The sequence below is a fragment of the Chrysochloris asiatica genome, unplaced genomic scaffold (assembly GCF_000296735.1).
Source record: "Chrysochloris asiatica unplaced genomic scaffold, ChrAsi1.0 scaffold00078, whole genome shotgun sequence".
NCBI lineage: Eukaryota > Metazoa > Chordata > Mammalia > Afrosoricida > Chrysochloridae > Chrysochloris > Chrysochloris asiatica.
Genome location: NW_006408596.1, coordinates 5913846 through 5934882, shown reverse-complemented (window position 1 = coordinate 5934882; position 21037 = coordinate 5913846). Strand labels below are relative to the sequence as shown.

Here is a 21037-nt window from a genome sequence, read left to right as displayed (position 1 = left end):
TTAGCAACTTAAAGCATCGCCACTCCCTTTCTCTCATCAGCCTCTCTGTGGGAGAAAGATGTGGCAGTCTGCTTCCATACAGATTACAGCCTGGCCAACCTATGGGACAGTTCTACTCTGCCTATTGGGTCACAATGAGTTGGCATTGATGTGATGGCAGAGAGTTTGGCTTTTTTTGGCAGATGAAATGGATAAATTCCTAGTAATACACAAATTACCAAATTGACTCCAGCAGAAATAAAAAACGTCTATGATTAAGTTACAATATTTGCTGCTGAGGGATTTCCCCAAGAGCTAAGAGTCTAAATGGATGAGCTTCTCCTTTGCCTGTGTGCCTTTTACGTTTCTACAGTCTGTCTGTACACCCCAACACCGCTTCCACTCCTTTAGCACCACTAGAGCAAGAAAGAACAGGAAATCTGAACCCATACCGGAGACACCTGAGGACCAAGTCCAAGTCCACCAGGTAGGAGATGACATAGGGCTTGCCATTGTCCAGAGTCTCCAAAGCCTGAGAAAAGAAAAGGTTAGCAGAGACATGGGGAATCAGGGAGGAAACAAAGTCAGTGGGTTGACCAACAGCGTGGAGGTGGGTACTGAGAAGGTGGTGGCAGCCTGGGTGAGAGGCTCTTTTATGCCACCAAAGGTCGCATTTATGGGCCATTGACCCTCCCTCTCAAGGCAAAAGTCGGGGAGGAATGATACGTCAAGTCTCTTTCAATCATTTCACAAGTAGTTTTTCGTCTTCTGCTCTAAGCCAGACCCTAGGTGCTAGGAATACAGTGAGGAACCTTGTTACAGATCAAATTGTGTCTCCCCAAACGAGGTGCCCAGAAGCCTGGCTGTCTGTACTTATAGATGTAATCCTGTTTGGAAACAGAATTCTCCTTTCATTTTGTTAATGAGGTCGTGCGTTATATGAAAGGAGTACAATACACTTTGAGATACACACCTAGGACAAAGACAGCTGCCAGGTGAGGACCTGTCTATAAGTTTACAGTTGACTTTTATCCTTCATAACGATGAGAAGATACATTTCTGTTCCTTAAAGCCACCCCCTGTAACTGAGACAGACCTGTTGCTTATAGAGCAAGGAGACAGTGAATAATGACACAAATAATGACACCCACCACAGTGTCAAGGGTGCTAGAGAGAAGGCAGCTCACAGAATGCTTCCAGTCATTTAGCTCACCCCGTCTGAGAAGCATCTCCCTGAGGAGTGCCCTTAAAGCAGACACCTGAAGGACACATAGGATGCCTCCTAGGCCGAGGGAAAGGTAGAGATGGAGATAAAGGAAAGAGCACCTCAAGCAGAGGGAACAGCATGTGCAGAGGCTTGAGGAAGCCTGGACTCAAGAACCTGAAGGCTGAGAAGAGCACGATCCAGCAGAAGCCAGTGTGACTGCACCAGCCTGAGAGGAAACAGGGCTTTAACCTAAGGCTACGGGATGCCACAGAAGGCTCGGCGAGTGGACTGTCGTGGTACAACTTGCCTTCTAGAAGGATCACCCTGCTTGTGATGTGCAGAATGGATTAGAAAAAGGGCAGGGTACTACTTACCTCTTGTATTCCTCTGCCTGTCTCAGCGGCAGAGGGTACAGGAAAAGAAATCCATCCCTGGGGTCGCTCCTGGGAAGGTCCCTGAAACATGACCCTGTTCCCTCCCCACCAGTCTCCTCTTTACTTAGCCAGACCCCACTACATCAAAGCAGACAGCAGGAGGCTTTTTGGTTGCAAGCAGGGTCAGAACCTAAAGGAATCACCCTCTGCCCTGCTCATCAGTTATTAGCACCACATAGGATACTCGGAGTCACTTGCTACAAGGGAGGAAAAGGCTGAGGACTCACTGCCAGGTAGGTCCGGTCCCGCTCAATCAGATCGGCCAGGCGGTTCAGCAGCTGACCCCTGTCAGATGCGTTCATCCGGCGCCAGGGTGAACCTAACTGGAAAGCAGCCCGGGCAGCCTTCACTGCTCTGTCCACGTCCTCCTGGAAAACACCCATGGAGCCATTTCAGGCCTTCTTCATCATAACCACCTCCAAGTACCAGACCACCCGCCTGATGTCTCAGACCACCCGGTCGGTAACCACGTGTGCATTGATGTCTCAGAAGACTTGCCCCATACGGTTCCTTCTAGTCCTGAAGGGTCCCACTTGGCAAGCTCAGGCTTTTCCTCTCATTTCCAGAGTCAGGGTGGGAACACGAAACCTTACCATTCTGAGTTCTGTGTTTTCATTTCAAAATCCCCCAAAAAGTCTTAGAGAGGCATTGAGATGAAACGAAGTGTGTGATTTCTGGCATGTAAAACTGATGATCTGCTCTGTAAACTTTCACTCAATTCACAATAAAAAGTTTCAAAACAAAAGAATCTTGGAGAGAGCGGCCCTCAGGGTCACTGAGGACCGTTTTCCTCTCTCAAGAGAAGAAGTTCAGTAGGATTAACCATTCTTTCTACAGTGGGTGGCATTTTCAAAGAAATGCACGTCAAACAACCTTGCTCTCCTCGGGAGAGCAGTAAAATAAACACAATTGGCATTTTTCCTATCAGGAGAAGCACATTAGGAAGCACTACTACTAGGTCCACTTTCCATCAGACTGCCCTGGTGGTGGCGGTGGTTATGTGCTATGGGTCAGTTCCAACTCACAGGGAGTATGTATAGGATCTCTGAGGCTGTAAATCTTTACAGGAGCAAAAAACTCATCTTCCTCATGCAGAACAGATGGTAGATTCAAACTGCTGACCTTACGGTTAGCAGCCCAACTCGTAACCCATTAGGCTACCAGAGCTCCTTTCAGGCTACCCTATAAACTTGAAAACTGTGTCTTTCACAGGGGGCAGGTGGCATTCTTGAATAATTTCTAGTGTCTTTTCTATTAAAAAATGAAAGACTTTTTCTAAAAGTATAAGATACAACTAATTTTTTAATTATGATCATGTATAATTCAAGCAAGATTTACAGGTAGTCTCCAGGTTATGAGTATCCAACTCATCGACAATTCCTACTTGCCCTTTATTGCAGGGCTTCCAACCAGTTTGTCATGGCTAAACAGGAATAGACTTGAAGTTTTACAATTTGCATGATTCATCATGGAAACTGGAATGAGAAAACTTATGTGTTGAAGTGCTGGAATGGGGGACCAGAAGAGGCATAGTGAGCCTTTTCAGGAGCCTGACACATGAGACCAGATTACTGGCAGAACAGTGGTGAGCCACATTCAAAGTAGCTAGGTCGGCCACTGTCTTTGGGCAGGGAAATACCATCTTTGAGCAGGGCACTGCTGGATGGACTTTAGTTCAAAGCCCGGCTTTAACGTTATGTAAATTTATCCTCACTTTGAAATGACCCTCACTTGCTGTAGGTATAAATCTTTGAAGGCTTCAAGTCTTTCTTGCATGAAAATAAAGCTAAGTAAGAACCTTATGCATCTGTTCCAACTGACCTACAAATTCTTAAGGACAAAGTCAGGAATGGACTTTGTTTTTAACCTGGGGACTACCTGTACTACCAACCCTAGAGCTAGGTCCCAGGAGACCCAAATTCTACTCAAAAAGACTTCTCCAATGACTTCTGTCTAGCTGTGCACCTACCTCCTCTGACCTTCCCTTTCTAGGCCTGGGGAAGAGAGACTGGATTAGATGTTCCCCCAAATTCACTGCCAACTCTTTAAGCCCGTAAGAATATGAGTTATTGTACCAAGTCCAATCTAGTACCTTTCTCTACTAGGGTGAGTGTCTGTTTATATACGTACTCAGGATTTTACATTGGCAATACATGTATGGGGTAAAATTTCAACCGCACAGTCAGTGTAAAAGAAAATGAGAAGTAGTGGAGCCATTGTGGTGGTGATGGCTACCCGACCACAGTGGGGTTATTGTTAGTGAATCATACACGTATAAAATGTGTTTCTTTTTAAATGAAATCACCTTTGTCCATCTCCATCCCAACTGTTTCAACGTAAGTAAGGGGTTCTCACCTTGTCCCCTTCAGCTATCTGACAGATGACCTCTCCAGTAGACGGGTTGACGGTGGGGAATGTTTTCTTGCTGACGGCATCATGCCATTCATTGTCTATGAAGATCTACAGTGAGAAGGAAAAAGAGTTTCCAGGATAAGCTCTTAACACGGTAGTGACCACCAGAGATGTAAATAATAATAGTCAAAAAGAAGCCTTCAGAAAGAGCAAACATTAATTCACCCAGGGTTGAAAGTATAAGCCTTGGAGACAATCCAAGTTGGAGAGCCCACTCTGCCATTCCAGACTCTTAGTGACCTTGGTCAAGTCATTTGACCTTTTAGTGCTTTGGTTTATTGTATCTGAAAAATGAAGAGAATGTTCCTACCAGTTGATCTACAGCTGTGTAACAAACTAAAACTCAGCGGCTTAATGCGAGGCTTTATTATTGTCATTTCTCAGTGTGTTAGTTGACTAAGCCCGGCTGGGCTGGGCCATACTCGCCTGGACTCTCCTGGGTGGCTACTGTTTGTGGGAGGCTAGGGCTGAGTGGGCAGGATAGCTTCTTCAGTCCTACATCTGTCACTTCAGCTGGGACTGGCAGCCAGCTACTTCTGTCTCCGAGAGGCTAGCCTGGGCTTCCTGACTACATGGTGGTCTCAGAATGAGCTTCTTACATAGCAGCTGGCTTCCACAGACAGGTGTTTCAAGAAACTCCAGCCCTAGCTTCAGCAGTCACATGACCAAAGAAGTGACCACAGTCAGAGACCTCTGGTAGCATAGTGGTTATGAGATGGGCTGCTAGCCTCAAGGTTAGCAGTTCGAAACTACTAGCCGTTCTGCAGGAGAAAGATGAGGCTTTCTGCTCCTGTAAAGATTTACAGCCTCGGAAACCCTATGTAGGGTCACTATGAGTTGGAACCAACTCCATGGCACACCACCACCACCACCATCTCTGTAAAAGGTGTAGCAAAGAGTTTGCTCTGAAACACTACTACATGGGGTTATCTTGGAGACTGAAGTAGATTATTCTTTCATCCATTCAGCAAGCATGAACAACTGCTACGTACACAGCACTGTGCTTGAGGCTGACGACAAAGTGAGGACAAAACTAAGGAGGACCCTGCTTTCATGAAATCAAAGAAGAAACAAATACAGACTACAACTTCAGATTGTAATGGTCCTAAATGCAAATAAGAAATCCTGAATCCTGAGAGAGGATTGACACTAATGGGAGCTGGGGGCCAGCTGGAATGGTCAGGGAAGGCCCTCTGGAGAAGAGTTAGCCAGCAAAAGTGACAAAGGATGAGTGGTTCAGGCAGCAGGGAAGGCAAGTACAAAAGCCCTTTTGTTGTTGCCAGGTGCCATTGAGTCGGAACCGACTCTTAGCGACCCCATTCACAGCAGAACGACACAATGTCCGATCCTTGGCCAACCTCACTACTGCTGCCACACTTGACTCCATCAATGACGCCACCTGGCTGATCCATCTCGTTGGGGGTCTTCCTCTTTTTCTCTGACCCTCCACCTTACCCAGCATGACATCCTTCTCCAGTGACTGTTCTCTCCGGACAATGTGTCCAAAGTATGAGAGACGAAGCTTAGCCATCTTGGCCTCCAAGGAGCACTCTGGTTGCACTTCTTCCAAAACAGATCTATTGGTTCTTTTGGCAGTCCATGGCACTTTTAGTATTCTCCTCCAACACCACAACTCAAAGGCATCAATTCTTCTACGATCTTCCTTATTCACTGTCTAGTTTTTGCATCCATATGAGGTTATTGAAAATACCATGGCTTGGGTCAGGCGCACCTTAGTTCTCAAGCTGACATCTCTGCTCTTCAACACTTTAAAAAAAGTTCCTGTGCAGCAGATTTGCCTAATGCAATATGTTGTTTGATCTAACTTGACCGCTGCTTCCGTGGGTGTTGACAGTTGACCCAAGAAGAATGAAGTCCTTGACAACTTCAATCTCTTCTCCATTGATAATGCTGTTTATTGGTCCAGTGGTGAGGATTTTTGTTTTCTTAACATTGAGATGTAATCTATATTGAAGGCTGTGCTCTGCAAAAGCCCTAGGGCAGGAAAATCTGGTGCATTTGAGGGAAAACAAAGGTGGCCAGAGTTCGTGGTGAATCAGAAAGGAAATAAGAGATGGGGTCAGAGAGCAGGACCAGTCTTTGGAGCCTTGAGTTCAGTGGCCAGGTCCTGATTCAGACTTCTCTGGCAGTCACAGTGGTGCCTACTTTACAGACCCAGTCAAGTCTGGAAGACACTTTGTTGCTGTTATTAGTCACTGACAGTGTAGTTGTTACAAGTTAGGCTGCTGACTTCAAGGTCAGCAGTTCAAAACTACCAGCTGTTTCATGGGAGAAAGATGAGACTTTCTGCTTTTCTGTTCCCATATTTACATCCTCGGAAACCCTATAACAGGGTCGCTATGAGTCAGAACCAACTCCATGGCACACCATCACCACCATTAGTCACTGGGTTGTGTGTCTATCCTGACTTGTGGCAATGTGTAAGACTTAATGCTCTCTCTTAAGGAGGCAATGTCAGGGAGGTGGGAGCCTGCAGCTCCTTTCTCTGAGCAAAGAGTCCTGGCCAAAGGTTGCTTAAGGAAAAGCTAGCTGAATTTCCTCTATGCTCTCCAGGAATCTAGCGTGGGGAGTACAGGAAGAAATATCCCAGCATGTGGTTCCCCTCAGACTAGGAAAACTGTTGTGTCAGGAAGGGGCCCTAGCCAACTCACCTGGCCTGGGGCAAACTCCATCAGGCAGGAACATCCATCCAAGGCCTAATCTGCATTCCTTTCTCAAGGGGGCTCTGACTCAGGACCGGAGCTATGGCCTAGCCTTAACTCAGAACTCCAGGAACCGTCTGCAGTCACTCTGGGGGCAGTCAGTGACCCTAAACAAGACAGAGCCATCAACCCAACCTGGAGCTGGGCTCATGTCAGTGGCCATACGTGTCCAGGTGACTCTGGGATCTTATTGCTCCTGTTTGTGTCATTTCAAAGCACTTGGCTGCTAACCAAAAAGTTCGAACCCACCAGCCACATGTTGGGACAAAGCTTCCATAAAGATTTGTTGTTGTTAAGTGCCATTGAGTCAGCTCCAACTTACAGCGACCCTGTCTAGGGTTTCAGAGGAGCTGTTTGGTAGGTATGAACAATGCTTATCCTACAGTATCAATGCCTGGGAAATGGCAGGGTCGGTTCTTCTCTGTCCTACAGGGTGGCTGAGTCAGAAGGCCTCTCTCTAAGGTGCAGGATAAGTGTGTGAGGTGTCCATGAGAAAACAGGACATGTGCTAAGTCCACCATGTGGTGCCGGGGACAGGGCTGTTCAGGAAGAGGCACTTATGTAAGGGTCCAGCTGGCTTCACTTTCCCAGGCTCAAATTTGGCATTTCTGCACAATCCCTGCTCCCCCAGCGCCACAGCACAAGGCACCACTGTAAGGTCCGTGGGCATTTGATGAGACAACAATGTGGGGAAGCATTAACCTAGATTCTTCTGAAATCCAGGTTTGAAATGTTTAAATGGTTTCAAATTAGTTGGTTGATCATTAATCTGTAGAGAAATGACATCTATTTCTTCCTGTAGGAGAGCTGGGAAGCAGAGGGAAAAACTGTGTTCACAGTCGGGGAGGGGATATAAATGTTAAGTATTGTCGAGTTGCTTCCGACTCATAGCTACCCTGTATAGGATCTCTGAGGAGCGGCTGGTGGGGTTGAACCACCGACCTTGTGGTAAAATTAACCCTGCAGTTCAGTGCATTAACCTACAGTGCCACACCAAGACACCATAAAATGATGGTAGGCGTAGTAAAGGGGTTCTGTCATTAAACAGGATTGTGCAACTACCACCTGATCTAACTTCAAGACATTTTCATGGCCCAACAAAAGAAGCCTGGGGTGGCACCATAGGCTCAGCATTGGAAAGTCGGTAGTTCAAACCCACCAACTGCTCCTTGGAAACTTTATCCAGGGTCACTATGAGTCAGTACCCTCTAGAAGGCACTTAGAAACAACAACAATACTCATTCATAGTTCCTCCCCACTCATCTCTCCTCCAGCTTCTGGTAACCACCAACCTACATTCTATGGTTTTGTTTATTCTTACCCCTGGGGTAAGCTTTGGGCTGCTTAGTAAAGGTCGGAGTGGCTCAACCTGTGGGAGAAGGGGAGAAGGTAAGGTCTCAGGGAACAGTTCTGCTCTGTCCTCTAAGGTCGCTGGAGTCGGAATCAACTCCAAGTTAGTGAACTGAGTTAGGCGTTTCATATAAATGGAATCTTAAAGTATGTGGCTTTTTGTGGCTGGCTTCTTTCATAATGTTTGCAGTTCATCCATGTTGTAAAATAAACCCGAATTTTCCATCATAAGGATAGCCCACCTTTTGTTAATCCACTCCCCCACTGAAGGACATCTGGGTTGTTGCCACCATTTGACTGTTGTGAAAAATGCTGCGGTGAATATCTCTGTACAAGCATTTGTTTTGAGATTTTGCTTTTAATTGTTTGGGGGTATGTACCTAGGAGTGAAATTACTGGGTCATTTGGTAATTTTATATTTAACTTTTTAAGGAATCACCAAACCGCATAGTGGCCACACCATTTTACATCGTCCCAACAATGCAAGAGGGTTCCAGTTTCACCTCGCCAACATTTGTTGTTTTGTTTTCTTTTAACCAGTAGCGTCGTGGTTACGAATCGGGCTGTGAACCGCAAAGTCAGTAGTTCGAAACTACCAGCTGTTCTGCGGGAGAAAGATGAGGCATTCTGCTCCCGTAAAGATTTACAGCCTTGGAAACCCTGGACAAGGTCACTATGAGTTGGAACCGACTCCACGGCACACAGCCACCACCAGCCATCACCAGGCACCACCAGGATCAGTCCTGGACTGCTAACCAAACGGTCAGCGGTTCAAACCCACCAGCTGCTCCTTGGAAATCCTATACAGGATTGCTGTGAGTCGAAACCTACTGGACAGCACTTAACAACAACAAAAACAGTCCCGGTAAAATGGTGATCACTGTGGTCTAATCTGCATTTCCCTGATGACTACATTTCATGTGTTTATGGAGAAATGTCTATTCAGTCTTTTGTTTATCCTCTTGTTGAGTTGTAGAAGTCCAACCATTTACTCCCATTCTCCAGCCCCATGCCCCACGAGATCGGAAAGTTTGTGAGGTACCTGGGGCAGATTCTCTGTAACACCTGTGGAGGACCTGGCATGTGCAGGGCTGGAGCATCTGTCCCCATTGTCACCCTGTGGTCACACACAGCCTCACTCCTGCGGTGAGACACTTGAGGGGGAATGGTGGCTAGAGCAAGGACAGGAAGCAGTTAGAGTAGGTGTGGGGGGGGGCACTTGACTTGCCTAGGGGAGGAGAGGTTGCATCAGGTAGGCCCCAGTACTGCTTTGCTGGACCTGCGGCTGTCCACTCAGCCGTCTGCACATCACGGAGCACCTGTTGCGTATTTACTAGCAGCTCATGCTGTGACAGCCCCCGAAACCAGTAGCTCCAGTTTCCCAGATTATTATTACCACTGAAGCCTCACACAGCAAACCTAAACTGGGGGTTGGGGGGTGGGGGGGAGGCTTCATCTTCTCTATTTGTTCAAGGTCACACAGCAGTGAGTGACAGGCAGGATTTGAACCCAGGCCTTGGGACCTCCTCGAACAACTGTTCTTTTGCCCAGTTGTCCCTTCAACTCTAGCTTCCAGTCACCACCTGAGTCGGCCTTCGTGAAGTTTGGAACTCTTAGTTCCAAACTCCTTCTCTGTACTGATTTCCCATTTTTATTCTGGATGGTGTGCTAGCCCTACCACACGCAGGCTGTGACCCTGGTTCAGATGCTTCATCCCTCCGTGGAGACAAGGCTTCTGTGACATCTGAGTGCAACACAGCACCCAGCCAGGCCCTGGCACTCAGCGGGTCTCAGAGGACAGCCTCTACAATAGGACTCCAGACCTGCCTCGGGCCGGCATCTACATGACTCGGCTTTTATCTCTGCCCAGTAGCTCCAAACACGTCTGTCCTGAAACAGTGTTCATTGTTTATTTTGCAAAGATCAGAAAGCAGGAAAAGCAGCAGGGATGAGGTCCTGTCTGTTTGAGCCCCTTGCCCCCTGCCACCCTCCAGCGTCCACTGCTGGCCTTGCCCCTCTCTAAGCACAAAAATCTTAGACTAGCATTCTGGAAAAGATCACTCAAAGCCCCGTATTTTCCTTTCAAAGCCCAGGATTTTCAGGATTGTTCTTCCTGGGTGGAACCCTAGTGGCACAGTGGTTAAGGTCATGGATTTGAACCCCTAACTTAGGAGAAAGATATGGGAGGCTGCTTCTATACAAATTTACAGCCTTGGAAACGTTATGGGGCAGTTTAATTCTGTCCTCTAAGGTTCTAGTGTGGCACTGTGGGTGAATGTGCTGCACCGCAAAGTCAGTTTGAACCACAATGTCAGCAGTTCAAGGTCACCAGCTGCTCCTTGGAAACCCTATACAGGGTTACTATGGGTTGAAACTGCCTTGATGGCACTTAACAACAGCAACAACAAAGGTTGCTATGACTTGGAATCTCCGCGATGGGAATGAGTCTGGTTTTTGGGTGCTGTTCCTATTCATTTATTTCCTTATAAATGGAGAAGCAGGCTACATTTTACACAATCCATCCTCCCTTCTCAGTGATCTGCTAAACTTGGGTTTGCTCAACAGGAATTAGAAAGTTCCTCCTGTTTAGATTTCCTGTTTCCTTTCCTCTCAAGCCAGACCACCATGGTCTCCCACCCCTAGGGGGAGCTGGCGGAGGAGCTGTTTTCAAACTGAGCCCCAGACCCTGCCAAGTTCTGCCTCAAGTGATGGGAGTTTCATGGCAACTCCTGTTGAATAAACACCCAGGGTGGACTCCAGGCCAAATTCTTACAACCCCGTGGCCTTGAAACCCAAAGCTTGACTTATATAACAGGCTTAATTCGGTCAGCTTGGGACAGGGGCCCCTCCCCACTTATTTCCGCTTTACTTTCCAGATGCAGCGCCACATGTCCTGGGACATGAAAACATGACACTCTGGATGACTGTCAAATACTTAGAGCTTTACCATCCAAATGCTCTTATTTTCTAAGCATTTTAAGAAATAACTCTCCATGTTGTAAACATTGGATGCATCTGTCAAAGCATACTGTAAGCTGGAACTGAGGGCTTTTGCCATGGTAGGCACACTGGGTAAAACAGCAAGGTCCCAGCTCCCTGGAGCTAATGTCCTGGTGAGGAGAAAGACACCTACCCAGTAAGAAGTGAAAACTCCCGAGCTCTGAGCAATGTGGACCCAGGGGTCTAGGTGGCACCAGTGCCGTTAAGTTGATTCTGACTCATATGGACCCCATGTGACACAGTAGAGCTTCCTCATAGGTTTTCCCAGGCTGTCATCTTTACAGAGGAGTCCTGGCATGGCGCTGTAGGATCAGTCACTCCTTGGAAAGCCTATACAAGGTTGCTGTGAGTCAGAATGGATTCAGCAACATTGAACGGCAGTAAACACCTTCACGGGAGCAGGTGACCAGGCGTTTTCTCCCTTAGAGTTGCTAGTAGCAGGTTCACACCACCAACTTTTTGGTTAGCAGAGAAATGTTTAACCACTGTGCCACCAGGGTTCCTTTTGTAACTTGCTTTTTCTCATTTCACAGTTTATTTTATCTTGGACACATTCCAGTCATAACAACTTCATTATTCTGAGAAACAGCATTCCTCAATGGATAGTCCCCGAGTCATTTAAACCATGTTCCACAAACGCACACGTTTTCACTATTCCCGACGTTGTTGTTGTTATGTGCCGTGGAGTCGGTTCTGACTCATAGTGACCCTGTACAGTTTCCAAGGCTGTAAATCTTTATGGGAGTAAAAAGCCTCATCTTTTTCCCGCGGAACAGCTGGTAGTTTCGAACTGCTGACTTTGCGGTTCACAGCCCGATTCATAACCACTATGCTACCAGAGCTCCTTTTCTCCACAGCAAATATCTTGATGAACATAGGATAGATTTCTGTATGAAAATGAGATTGGCTGGATGAAAGTAATGCCTTGGGCATCTTACACATTAGAACTGTAAACCTGGGGATGGAGGTGGCTGGCTGAGAAGCTGGGGCAGGGACAGCAGAGCTGTGAGCAGGTGGGCTGCAGCCCAGGGAAATGGTCACTCAGTCCCTGAGGATAAATGACACTCAGTCCCTGGTAACAAAGGACAATTTTAATCTGCTCAGGGTTGCCAGTTAAAGGTTAAATTATGTCGTTAAGTGCCATCAAGTTGGTTCTGACCCATAGCAACCCAGTATAGAGTTTTCGAGGAATGGATGGTGGGTTCGAACCTCTGACTTTGTGGTTCAAACCTCTGACTTTGTGGTTCAAACCTCTGACTTTGTGGTTCAAACTGACCTACGGTCTAGTGCTGATCCTACAGTGCCGCATAGTTGCCCCAATTTAATGAGGCAGGATACATCCTAGAAAGATCTTAGACCATGCTTTTTACATGAAGGGATTAGGGATATGTTACCTAGGAAATCCATGTCCCTGGAACACCTTAAGGAGCCCTGGTAACTCAGTGGGTAATCTGTTGAGATATTAACCGCAGGTTGGAGGTATATGCTGTTCCTCTGGAGAAACATGAGGCGCTCTGCTTCTGTAAGGATTTAGTCTCAGAAACCCTAAGGAGCATTATAACTCCGATAGGTTCACTACAAATCACTTTACTTTCTGGACAACATAAATACATGTTGTGCTTTGTAGTAGCAGCTACTGGTACCTGTGTCTGGGCACTGGCATTCTCTTGGTGATTGTGAACTAACTGCCCAAGAGAGCACAGATGCTATCTTTCACAAGATTTTACAAGATTCCAAGATTCCCAGGAAGACAAGATCAACATAAACAAAGATTGCGGCACATTACTTACACTTCTCCACCCAGTCCTCTGGAAGCCTTGGAGTGAGATGGGTTTAAGGCCAAGGACAGTCACCTCCCCCAGACTTGCTGGCACCTGATCCTACCTCGCATAAGACCTAACATTCTGCATTCCTAGGTTCTCACCGCTTCCAAGATAAGCGAGACTTGCTTCTGCTGTTTGCCAGGCAGGCATGGGTTCCACTTGCCAACATGCTGTGGTTGGGCATCCCCTGCCTTATATGCACATCTTTCCCTAGCCAATTTCAGCAACTCCCGGCAAGTCCGAATGTCTCCATCATACTAACTCTCAAATACATTGCAGTGAAGGCCCTTTTGAGGAGCAACATTGGGTTCACAGTAAAAACCTTTCCCCCTTATTCCGGGAGTATAAGATTGCAAAACAAGCATGTACTCGATAAATGTTTACTGAGCAGCGTTTATTTGCCAAGCTCGGTGCTAGGAATACAAGTGTGAATAAATACAGCCCCTCCCTACTAATCTCAACTATGCAATGATGCCTTAATGATTTGCTTCCTTGTCTGACCATAGGATTTGCCCACAAAGCAGTATGGTATAGGGCTGAATTGAAACCCTTGGTTTCATACTCACTATGTGGGCCTCAGTTTTCCTCGTCTATAAGATGGGACAGCGATATCACTTGGTTCAGAGTTGTTGGTAGGAGGTAAGGTGACAATGTAGGCAAATTCCTCAGCATAGGGGTCCAATAGATAATCGTGATCAATAGCCATGTTTATAATACATATAACCTGGAATCAACCTGACCTCAAAACATATTGTAGTCCGCACCAGAGTCTCAGCAGCAGGAGGTACACTGTACCACTTGTGTTCTTTATACTATGGAAGCTGTTGTTAGAAGCAAAAGAAACCAAGAAGGGGCCTAGGGAAAGTCCTCAAGTTGTTAGCGTTCCAAGAATCAGCTCCCATTCCCTGGGCTGCCTGAATCAATTTCTACAGAAGACCCTACAATTCTGTTTCAACAAAAGATAAAATCAGAGTGATCTCATTGGGAACAGTTCACTTGACTCAGTCTGCAGCCACTCTAAAAGCACCGCTTAGTTGAAGGTTTGTTGTTGTTAGGTACCATCGAGTCTTTACTGACACATAGTGACCTTATGCACAACAGAACGAAATACAGCCTGGTCCTGTGCCAACCTCACAACTATTGCCATACTTGAGCCCATTCATGCTGCCACTTTGCCAGTCCATCTCACTGGGGTCTGTTTTTTCTCTGACCCTCCATCTTACCAAACATGATATCCTTCTCCAGTGACTGCTCCCTCCTGACAATATGTCTGAAGTATGAGAGACGAAGTCTGATCATCCTGACCTCCAAGGAGCACTCTGGCTGCACTTCTTCCAACACAGATCTGTTTGTTCTTTTGGCAGCCCATGGCACTTTCAATATTCTTCTCCAACACCATTACTCAGAAGCATCAATTCTTCAGCGGTCCTCCTTATTCACTGTCCAGCTTTCGCATGCATATGAGGTTATTGAAAATACCATGGCTTGGGTCAGGTGCACCACAGTCCTCAAGCTGACATCTTTGCTCTTCAACACTTTAAAAAGGTCTTGTGCAGCAGATTTGCCTAATGCAATACGTCGTTTGATTTCTTGACTGCTGCTTCCATGAGTGTTGATAGTTGTTGATCCAAGAAGAGTGAAGTCCTTGACAACTTCAGTCTTTTATCCATTGATAAGAATGTTGTTTATTGGTCCAGTGGTGAGGATTTTTGTTTTCTTTACACTGAGATGCAATCCATACCAAAGGCTTTGTGTGCTCTGTGATCTTCATCAGGTATTTTAAGTCCTCTTCACTTTCAGCAAGCAAGGTTGTATCATGTGCATATTGCAGGTTGTTAATGAGCCTTCCACCAATCCTGATGCCACATTTTTCTTCATATTACCCAGCTTTTCAGATTATTTGCTCAGCATACAAATTAAACAAGTATGGTGAAAGAACACAACCTTGTCGCACACCTTTCCCAATTTTAAAACATTCAGTGTTCCCATGCTCTGTTCGAACAACTGCCTCTTGGTCCAGGTACAGATTTCTCAGAAGTACAATTAAGTGTTCTGGAATACTCATACTTCTCAGTGTTGTCCATAGTTTGTCATGATCCACACAATTGAAAGCCTTCATGTAGTCAGTAAAGCATAGGTAAACATCCTTCTGGTATTCTCTGCTTTCAGCCAAGATCCGTCGGACATCCACAATGATATCTCTCATTCCAGGGCCTCTTCTGAATCCAGCTTGAACCACTGAAAGTTCTCTGTCAATGTATGCTTGCAGCCATTTCTGTATTACCTTTAGTAAAACTTTCCTCGGATGGGATATCAAAAATATTGTCCGATGATTTCCTCATTCTATTGGGTCACCTCTCTTTGGAGTGGGCACAAATATGGATCTCTTCCAATCAGTTGGCCAGTTAGGTGTCTTCACATTTCTTAACATAGATGAGTGAGTGCCTCCTGTGCTGCCTCACTTTCTTGAAAGATTTCAATTTTTATTCCATCAATTTTAGGTGCCTTGTTCTTTGCCAATTCCTTCAGTGCTCCTTGGACTTCTTCCTTCAGTATCATTGGCTCATGATCATATGCTACCTCTTGAAACGGATGAACATCAACCATTTCCTTTTGGTACAGTGACTCTGTGTATTCCTTCCATCTTTTTTTTTTTTTTTTTTTTTTTTTTTTTTTTTTTTTTTTTTTTTTTTTTTGATGCTTTCTGCATCATCCAATAATTTGCCCAGAGAATTCTTCAATAATTAAAGTTGAGGCTTGAATTTTTTCTTTAGTTCCCCCACTTGAGAAATGCTGAGCGTGTTCTTCCCTTTTGGTTTTCTGACTCCAGATATTTGCACATTTCGTTATAATATTTTACTTTGTCTTCTCTAGCTGACCTTTGAAAATTTCTGTTTAGCTCTTGTACCTCTTCATTTCTTGCATTTGCTTTAGCATCTCTACACTGGAGAGCAAGTTTCAGTGTCTCTTCTGACATCCATTTTGATTTTTTCCTTCTTTCTTGTCTTCTTATTACTTTTTGCTTTCTTCCTGTATGATATTCTTGATGTCATCCCACAACTCTTCTAGTCCAGGGCAGACAATGCTTATTCTGTGTATACCAGCTGTTAGCAGAGGTGGGGTATCACAGGACTGTCCCTTTTGTTTTCTTTTTAAATTTGCCTTTTGTTGTTAGGTGCCCTTGGGTCTATTTAGACTCAAAGCAACCCAAGGTATAACCGAAGGAAACTGATCAGTCCTGGTCCAGTGGTGAGGATTTTTGTTTTATTTACATTGATTTGCAGCCCATACCAAAGGCTGTGGTCTTTGATCTTCATCAATAAGTATTTTGAGTCCTCTTCATTTTCAATAAGCAAGGTTGTAAAATCTGCATATCACAGATTGTTAATGAGTCTTCCTCCAATCCTGATGCCACATTTTTCTTCATATAACTCAGCTTCTCGGATTATTTGCTCAGCATACAGGTTGAATAAGTATGGTGAAAGAATACAACTCTGTTGTATACTTTTCTTAATTTTAAACCATTCAGTGTTCCCTTGTTGTGTTCGTACAACTGCCTGTTGGTCTATGTACAAGTTTCTCAAGAGTACAATTAAGTGTTACGGACTACTCATTCTTCACAATGTTGTCCATAAGTTGTCAAGATCCACACAATCAAAAGCTTTTGCATAGTCAATAAAGCACAGGTAAATATCTTTCTGGTAATTTCTGTTTCAGTCAAGATCCATCTGATGTCAGCAATCACATCCCTCATAACGTTCCACGTCCTCTTCTAAATCAGGTTGAACCTTGAAAATTCTGTCAATGTATGGTTGCAGCTGTTTTTGAATTACCTAGTAAACTTTACTCACTTGGGTATCAATGATATTGTCTAATGATTGCCACATTCCATTTGGGTCACCTCTCTTTGTAATGGGCACAAATACAGATCTCTTCCAGTCAACTGGCCAGGTAGTTGTCTTCCAAATTTCTCAGCATAGATGAATGAGTACCTCCAGTGCCACATGTTTGTTGAAAGATTTCAACTTGTATTGCGTCAATTCCCGGTGCCTTGTTCTTTACCAGTGCCTTCAGTGCACCTTGGCCTTCTTCCTTCAGTATCGTTGGCGCTTGATCATATGCTAGCTCTTGAAATGGTTGAACATTGGCCATTTCTTTTTGGTACAGTGACTCTGTGTATTCCTTCCATCTTCTTTTAATGCTTTCTGTATCATTCACTATTTTTCCCAGAGAATCCTTCAATAATAAAAGTAGAGGCTTGAATTTTTTCTTCACTTCCCCCAGCTTGAGAAATGCTGAGCGTGTTCTTCCCTGTTGGTTTTCTAACTTCATTTCTTTGCCCATTGTGTTATAATATTTGACTTTGTCTTCTCAAGCTGACCTTCTCAAGCAGCTCTTTCACCTCCTCACTTCTCCCATTTGCTTTAGCATCTCTACTTTTAGAGAGATAAGCCCTTTAATAAAGTCAAAGCCCCCATTAGTCACTACTCACAAACACATTTCCTTTCCCACCCCGTCCAGTTAGTCAGCAGGGTAGTTTTCCCTCCAGTAGTTTTATTTGTTTTCTGCGCATAAGACGTCTTCAAAGTGTTCAAGAGCAAAGATGTCAGCTGGAAAATACCTGAGCCAGCAATGGTATTTTCAATAGCCTCATATGCTTATGAAAGTTGGACAATGAAGAAGGAAGACCATAGAAGAATTTATGCATTTGAGTTACGGTGTTGGAGGAGAATATTAAAAGTACCATGGACTACCAGAAAAACAAATCTGTGTTAGAAGTGCATCCAGAATGCTCCTTAGAAGCCAGAATAGCCAGACTTCGTCTCTCATACTTCAGACACATTATCAGGAAGGATAGTCCCTGGAGAAGGATATCGTGTTTAAAAAAGTGGAGGGTCAAAGACATAGGGGAATGTCCCCAACGGGATGGATTGGCACAGTGACAGCACTGAGGGCTCAAACGTAGCAACAATTGTGATCTTGGCACAGGATCCTGCAGTATTTCGTTCTGTTTTGCTTAAGGTTGCTATGAGTCGGTAACAAACAGCAACAACATATGCGATGCAGCTTTGTCTTGGGTAGTTGTAAGTGCTTCATGGTGAGGGTGCGTATATGCTCTGGAGTTAGCTCCACTCATAGAGACCCTGTATAGGGTTGCCGAGGTTATACATCTTTACTGGAAAAGAAAGCCTTTCTGTTCTTTCTCCCGCGGAGTAGCTGGTAGATTCGAACTGCTGACCTTGCTGTTAGCAGCCCAACATGTAACCCATTATGCTACCAGAGCTCCATAATTACTTCCATACTGTGCTCTATGCTGGACATTTTGCCCTCTGGTAGCTTTGTTTTTGAGATCCATGATCTACACCATCTGGTAAATTTCTGGTAACTGCTGCATACAAAGAATTAGTCCTTCCCATAACTGAAATGGGAGTCCTAGTGTGGTGCTGCAGGATATGCACTGAACTGCCACCAGCTGCTCCCTGGAAACCCGATACAGGGTCGCTATGTATACAGAACCCTACTAGCGACACTTTAACAACAATAAATGAACTGAAGTTGCCCTGGTGCACAGTGGTTGAAACCCACCAGCTGCTCCCTGGGAGAAGGGTGTGGCAGTATGCTTCTGTCATGTGACAGCCTCTGAAGCCCTCAGGGCAGTGCTACTCTGTCTGAGCTGTAGGGTTGCTGTGAGCTTGATAGAGAGGAGTTCAGGTTTTAGCCTTTGGTCATTTAAGTAACCAAAATATTTTGTTCATTTTATTTCCTGTTGATGTTAGGTGCTGTTGAGTTGGTTTCAATTCAAACTGGCTTTTTTTGTGTGTGCTTGCTAATGCAAACTATGTTGCAGTGAATATTTGCTCAAACCTATGTGAATGTGCAATGAGTTTCTACCCAGAAGACTTATGTAATACTTGTCTTTTTGGACTGTAGATGTGTTTCTGTGGTAATCAGAAAATTCTATTTAGGGAGATCCATTTTTGGGTCAGTTTTCTCTTTAGTTCCTGAGTGTTGTGGTCAAGAAGCTAAGAATAGCAAGTTCCCCCCGACCCAAAAAAAAAAGCTAAAGAGGATAGAGAGAAACACTGTTAACTGATGATATATGGAGGGGATAATAATCAATGTAATGAAACAAGCTATATGAATGGTTGAATGTGAAGCTGATGATGTGCCCTGTAAACTTTCACTCAATCCAAAATAAAAACATTTAATAAATTTAAAAAAAAGAAGCTAAGAATAAAGATACAAATTTAATTTACTCCTAATCCCTATTGAACTTGACCACAACCTAGTCACCTCTTCAGGAAAGAAATTACAAATATGTTTTTTGTATGTTGCTGTTAGGTGGTGGCAAGTCCATGTTTTACTCACAGCAATCTCATGTGACAGAATAGAATTGCCCCAGTGGATTTCCTAGGGCATCATCTATATGAGAACAGACCTCCATATTATACAGACCTTTCAATTACTTCTTTTTGAGCTCTGGTGCTGTAAGATAAGTACTGGACTGATAACTACAAGGTCGATAATTCAAAGCCGTCAGCTGTTCCTCATAAACCCTATACAACTTCGCTATAAGTTAGAACTAACTCCAAGAGACTCAACAACAACCTTCTAGAAGACCAGCTTCCCACAGGCAGGGATTCTGATCTGTTAAGTTCATTGGAACTGGGAGTGCTCAATGTCTGTTGAGTAAATGAATCTGCCCAAGGTTTCATCAACTAGTGAATGGGACTCTGAGTTCAGAGCAAGAAATAATGTTAGCAATATATATGAAATGATGATGTTGAAGATTAAACTATTAGCCACATCCCATACAGTGAGATTAGTGATTCTGGTGAAACCATAGTCTTTTGGGTTTTCCTTTGAGTTGTCTTTCCAGATTTTAATTACTCTCCAAATCAGGGGAGAAACCAATAGGAAACAAAGAATGACACAAGGAAATGAGTTTTCATACACAGAAGTGAATCCCTGAAACCTCTAAGGATGAGAAACGTTGTCTTCAGGAAGCCTGGCCACCTTCAGCTCCCCTTTCAGTCCACTGTTGGAGAGTGCAGAGGATAACTTGTCATAAGATCTTCCAGACCCAACCAAAAACTTTCTCCCACTCTGTGAGCACTATCACCACTCATGGGAGCAGCAGTCAAGAACTCAAACAATGCACTGCATTAAGCAAACCTGCTGCACAAGACCTCTTTAAAGTGTTCAGGAGCAAAGATGTCTGGTGGAGGATTAAGGTATGCCTGACGTAAGCCCTGGTATTTTCAGTAGCCTCATATTTATGTGAAAGCTGGAGAGTGAATAAGGAAGACTGTAGAGGAACAGATGCCTTTAAGTTATGGTGTTGGAGGAGAATATTGAAAGTACCATGGACTGCCAGAAGAGCAACCAGATCTGTGTTGGAACAAGTGCAGCCAGAGTGCTCCTTGGACATCAGGATGGCGAGACTTCATCTCTCATACTTCGAACATGTTATTAGGAAGGACCAGTCACTGGAGGAGGATATCATGTTTGGTAAAGTGGAGGGTTGACCCCCAGTAAGATGGATTGGCACAGTGGCATTAGCAATGGACTCCAGTGTAATCATGATGGTGAGAATTGTACAGAACTGGGCAGTGTTTCGTTCTCGTGTGCATAAGGTCTCTATGAGTTGGAACTGACTCAAAAGCACCTAACAACAACAACATAATCCCACCCAGGACAAGTAGAGGCAGGTGGACCCCAAGAAGGTGAGATAGATCACATCATTCAATCTTTTTAGGGTTGAGAAATAAAGGAAGGCAGAAGAGGACCTACCACATCTCTTGCCTTCCACCTCTATCCAGACAAGCTTCAACAAGCTTGTTGTACAACCATCTCTCAAGAGCCCATAACCTTCCCACCCCCAATGCCCTTGGATGAGAGAATCCAGTGCCAACAGAAGCAACTTCAAAGCCTAGCCCCTTACAGAGAAGCTGACCTCAGAATAGTCCATTAAACTTCAAGGAACTCCCTGGCAAGAGCACCAACGAGCCAGCCACAGCAGAGAAGACTTTAAGAACTGTTTAACCCTTGTTGTTGTTGTTGTTGTTATGTGCCATTGAGTCGGTTCCGACCCATAGCGACCCTGTA

General features: G+C 44.8%; 1 protein-coding gene across 3 annotated transcripts in view; it reads right to left on the bottom strand.

Annotated features, from left to right (window-relative positions):
- The window catches only part of ALDH2 (aldehyde dehydrogenase 2 family (mitochondrial)), a 38285-nt gene that overhangs the window by 13181 nt on the left and 4067 nt on the right, over window positions 1-21037 (bottom strand). Inside the window, exons 1-4 of one of the 3 annotated variants that reach the window (XM_006865428.1) lie at window positions 9699-9728; window positions 3976-4080; window positions 1848-1988; window positions 432-511 (exon numbers count right to left, since the gene is read on the bottom strand). In XM_006865428.1, coding sequence (XP_006865490.1) covers window positions 432-511; window positions 1848-1922 — 155 coding nt within the window. In that variant the 5' untranslated portion in view covers window positions 1923-1988; window positions 3976-4080; window positions 9699-9728. Of the gene's footprint in view, window positions 1-431; window positions 512-1847; window positions 1989-3975; window positions 4081-9698; window positions 9729-21037 lie in introns of those variants that run through there. The other 2 variants (XM_006865427.1, XM_006865429.1) reach the window with 2 other exon arrangements.